Source organism: Cornus florida, unplaced genomic scaffold, assembly GCF_030987335.1.
Source record: "Cornus florida cultivar Cherokee Brave unplaced genomic scaffold, ASM3098733v1 CherokeeBrave_3.0.0_Hap2_Chr02, whole genome shotgun sequence".
NCBI classification, from domain to species: Eukaryota; Viridiplantae; Streptophyta; class Magnoliopsida; order Cornales; family Cornaceae; genus Cornus; species Cornus florida.
In genome coordinates, this window is record NW_026775572.1 from 26,795,075 (window position 1) to 26,799,731 (window position 4,657).

General features: G+C 32.4%; 1 protein-coding gene across 1 annotated transcript; it reads right to left on the reverse strand.

Moving 5' to 3' along the window:
* Positions 1 to 549: 549 nt before the first annotated feature.
* Positions 550 to 3,644, reverse strand: LOC132295905 (uncharacterized). The gene is made up of 3 exons (XM_059794167.1): positions 3,489 to 3,644; positions 830 to 2,669; positions 550 to 713 (listed from the first exon to the last, which is right to left on the reverse strand). The coding sequence occupies exons 1-3, from the start codon at positions 3,642 to 3,644 to the stop codon at positions 550 to 552; spliced, it is 2,160 nt and encodes a 719-aa protein (XP_059650150.1).
* Between the last annotated feature and the right edge of the window lie 1,013 nt (positions 3,645 to 4,657).

Here is a 4,657-nt window from a genome sequence, read left to right on the forward strand (position 1 = left end):
GCATACAAATACAACACCACAGGTCCACAGTCAGACTCTGCACTTCAAAAGTTTGCACCTGAAAAGGCTAAAATATTATTTGAAATTTATGTTGTATTGACATTAACATATTGTTATGAACTATTGAACTTATGAAAAAATAGAAAAAAATAAACAAATACAAAATTGTTGAGTACAACTGTATAAAGATTAAAGACAGAGATGTTAGAAACTTAGGAATCTTAGGACTTTAGAGTTTAGAATTTCATAATGAACTCAAAGACTTTAAACTTTAAACCATAAGGTCCATAATTATAATTTATATCATTCATATCATAAAGTCATACACTAACAGATTACCAATAAGCAATAGCAACAATACCAACTGTAAAGTGCCACCAACTACCAAGTAAGCAAGTACCAACAACTGAACAAGACAACAACTTACAAGGCAACATTCCAAAAATTTAAAACAAAAGGCAAAAGTTATATCATAATTCATATAAAGAGATAAACATAAGAAAAACAAAAGCCAAAAGGTACGTATAGTTCATCTTTTGCTTCATTTCTTCAATCCATCATTCCTTGTTGGAATTCTTCAGTTGCTTCACTCCTTAAGGTAGTACTCTCTTCAAACTCTTCATCAAATGTCATAAGCTCTAACTCAGGCTCATTGATGGAAAGCTCCACAAGTTCCCCAAGAGTATTACCATCAATATCAAACTTATCACCACCTATTAAACAAAATAAATTAATAGTGATGTAAAAAAAAACTAAAAATGTAGTAAAAGAATATCTATGAAAGTCTTGTTGGAGATATCTAAATTTAAAAGTAAGTTTATGAACTTACACAAGTCCCAATACTTTGTTGGCCCTTCCTTGTATTCTTTCTTTTTTCTTGACAAGAGACGGAGGTTGCAATGTACAAAGACCAAATCCTCAGCTCTACTTGTAGTCAATCTGTTTCTTTTGATGCTTTGAATAAGAGAATATGTACTCCAATTTCTTTCGCAACAAGATGATGATACGGGCTGTGAAAGCAACATAAATGCTAAAGCTTGTAACATTGGTGTTGAAGCACCATGATTAGCCCACCATGAAATTGGTTCCTCATACAATTTTGCATCAATAACATGAGGCTCATTAAAGTAACCAGATCCACTTGAAAAAGCTCCATATTCGATATAAACTTTTTGAAGATCATTTTGATTGCTAAACAATCGTTTGAAACATTTACTTCTATTTAAAGAGACCTCTTGATCTTCATGTGGTGAGAGCCATGGAACTCCATCACTTCCACCTCTAATCCAAGCTTCAGTATAGTATTTAGGAACCAATGAATGAGCCATACAATGCAGTGGATTGTTACTTTTATTCCATCGTGTCTCCAAAATATTGTGAATGACGTCAAAGAAATTAGATTGGCCAGTGAGCAGATCTTGTTTTTCATGTCCAAATATTCTAGATTTAACTTTCTCAATCATTGTGTCCCACATATCATAAATCAAATGGAGAACAGGAGCATCAGTGTCTGCTAACCTTAGAAATTCAACAATAGGCTTAGTAAAATCCAAGAGATATTCCAAATCAGCCCACCAACTATCACTCACAATGGAAATTTTAACTTCCCTAGCCTTGATTTCAATTGCTGATTTTCCATCCCATTTTAGATGCATTCTCCAACTTGGATCCATCACCATCTTCTTAAGTGTATCCTTCACTTCCCTCATGCGTTTTGCCATAATAATGCTTGATGCAAATCTTGTTTCCGCTACTCTTAGCAAACCCAATTCCGAGTAATTGTTGAAAATTGAAAGTACCATGCCATGGTTAACAATGAAATTTCTTATATTTTGCACACTACTCACCAAATCAGCAATCCATTTACATTCAGCAAATTGAGGTGAATTTTCAGATGGTTCACAAATACTTTTTAAAGCTAAATTTAGGCAATGCACAACACATGGAGTCCAAAATATGTGAGGATATATACCTTCAATTATGGCCCCAGCAGCCTTGAAGTTACTTCCATTATCAGTAATCACTTGAACAACATTTTGTGAACCCACTTCTTGGATCACGGGTTTGAACAGATTTGCTATATAATCAGCATCCTTTATGTTGCCACTTGCATCAATTGCCTTTAAGAACATTGCACCACCTATTGATGCAGCCATTATGTTTATCAGTGGCCTTCGTTGTCTATCCAACCACCCCTCAGAACAAAGAGACATGGCTTTCTTTTTCCAAGTATCTTTTATCGGTTGGAGCTTGCGATTCACATGTGCTTTCTCTTGGGCTAGTAATGTTGTTCGTAATCTATCGAATGTTGGAGGAGAATAGCCAGATAACTTGCTGTTGGCTAATGTGAGTGAATATTTTCTGAAGTGAGGGCACCTTGCCAAGTTAAAGGATAAACCAGACGCATAGAACATGCGAGCAGCTTGCTTATCTGCCACATCTCTTTGTGCTACATTAAATGCATTTTCCAGCACTCCTGGAGTTGATGCCCTTCTTTTTTTGCATTGCAACAAATCTGATCCTTCAGGCAAGGACAAATAATCTTCCTTCTTTCTCACATTCAATTCTTCTTGAGCTTTTTTGCTTTCAGAATGGCCATGTTCCTTCTTTAATGCTTGAAATACATCATTATTGATAGATTTGCAAGCTTCAACCCCTTGATTAGGAATCTTCAATAAATGACTTCATTTTTGAATATGATCCAATAACCTTTTTGTTGCAGTAATTGCAAGACCAGGTTCTGTTTCCACCTCCACGTACTGGTAGGCTAATAACCTTCACATGATTCCATAATGGTTTTTCATCAAATTCTGACCCAGAGCTTTTGATGGTCGTAGGTTTGTCTTTCCTTTCCCTTTGATAGATTGTTGAGATGGAGAGGACATTGTATCCTAACTCTAAAGCACAAGTGTATATATTAAATGCATGATATATTTAATGAACATAATCAAACTTAAAAGAATAAATTATCAAAAAAAAATCTCAAAACTTAAAAGAATAAATTTATTCCAGTATCAGTTGTATCAATTAATTCAATTGTATAATCAATGAATGCATAAAGGAAATAGTACGTACGGTTACTATATTCTTGGCAAAGACAATTGATTCTAACTGGCGCCTTCCCAAGGTACTAAATGGTGGCTTTCGGTTTTCTGACTATTGGCAGACAATTGATTCTGACTTTTTCCTCTTCTTTTCTGCCTTACTAATTCTGCCATGAGAGAGAGAGAGAGAGAGAGAGAGAGAGAGAAAATTATATATACCTATTGTTATAAATTATAATAAACATAATAAAATTTAAAAGAATAAAATTATCAAAAAATATTCTGAAAACTTAAAAGAATAAAATTATTTATTGGAGGTGCATAAAATAAGATTATACAAGTATGGGTTGATACAGTTGTATAATCATACGAAGAGAGAGAGGGAGAGAAGATATATATACCTGTTCAAGGGTTGTTTGTGTTGCAGTCTTAGAGATCAGAGACGGAGCAACATGGCGCAGGTGCAAGAAGAACAGAGAATGAAGATGAAAATGGCGTAGGTGCAGGAAGAAGAGACAGAGAAGATGAAAATGGCGGAGGTGCAGGAAGAAGAGACAGAGAAGATGAAAATGGCGCAGGTGGCATGTAAGAATGGTGCATTGCTTTGAGCCACAAAATGCCAAAGTAGCATTTAATGAGTGACTAAGCCATCACCCCCAGCCTTTTGATTGATATAAAATCTAATATTATATATTAAGTTAAAAATTTTATACTTCTTGCTTACTGTAAGGGCATGCGTTTTGGAGGTGTGGTATTTCCAAGGTTGACATAAGAACTTAAAATTCAAACAATTTCATACCTGTTGAAACTGTGATGATGTGAAGTCAAAATTAATGTATAGAATTAGCAACATTAATTTAATAATTAATATTTTAATTCTTTACCTATAAATAATGTAAGCTATTCTTAATTAATGTGAAGTCAAAATTAATGTATAGAATTAGCAACATTAATTTAATAATAAATATTTTAATTCTTTACCTATAGATAATGTAAGCTATTCTTAATTAAATGATGATGTGAAGTCACAAAATTAGTGTATAGAATTAGCAACAGTAATTTAATAATAAATATTTTAATTCTTTACCTATAGATAATGTAAGCTATTCTTAATTAAATGATGATGTGAAGTCATAAAATTAGTGTATAGAATTAGCAATAGTAATTTAGTAAAAAATATTTTATTTCTTTACCTATAATGTAAGCAATTATTCTCATAAGTTCAATTTTTATATACTTATCTATTCATTACTATAGTCTCAATAGTAAAATAATGATTATTATAGTCTTGTGAGTTCAATTATTATACAGTTATCAATTGATCAGTGATCACTATAGTCTCGTTTGTTAACTATTAATTCCATGTGTTTAATTATATGGTTATATAGGATCACTATATTAGTATAGCCTCCTCAATTCAATGTATTTGATTGTATAGTTATATATAAATAACTATACTAGTGTGTGATTTTTAATTCCATGTCTTTAATTATATAGTCATATAGGATTACCATACTATTTTAGCCTTCTTAATTCAATGTGTTTAACCATATAGTTATATATGGATCACTAAACTAGTGTGAGATTTTTAATTTCGTGTGTTTAATTATATA

Bases quoted from the DNA above. Each gene is read 5' to 3' on its own strand.
- LOC132295905 (XM_059794167.1), bottom strand. From the start codon at position 3,644: ATGCACCATTCTTACATGCCACCTGCGCCATTTTCATCTTCTCTGTCT. The intron at 2,670-3,488 runs GTCTCTGATCTC...CATTTATTGAAG, and splicing joins CACCTGCGCCATGTTGCTCC to ATTCCTAATCAAGGGGTTGA. The intron at 714-829 runs GTAAGTTCATAA...TTTGTTTAATAG, and splicing joins AACAAAGTATTGGGACTTGT to GTGGTGATAAGTTTGATATT.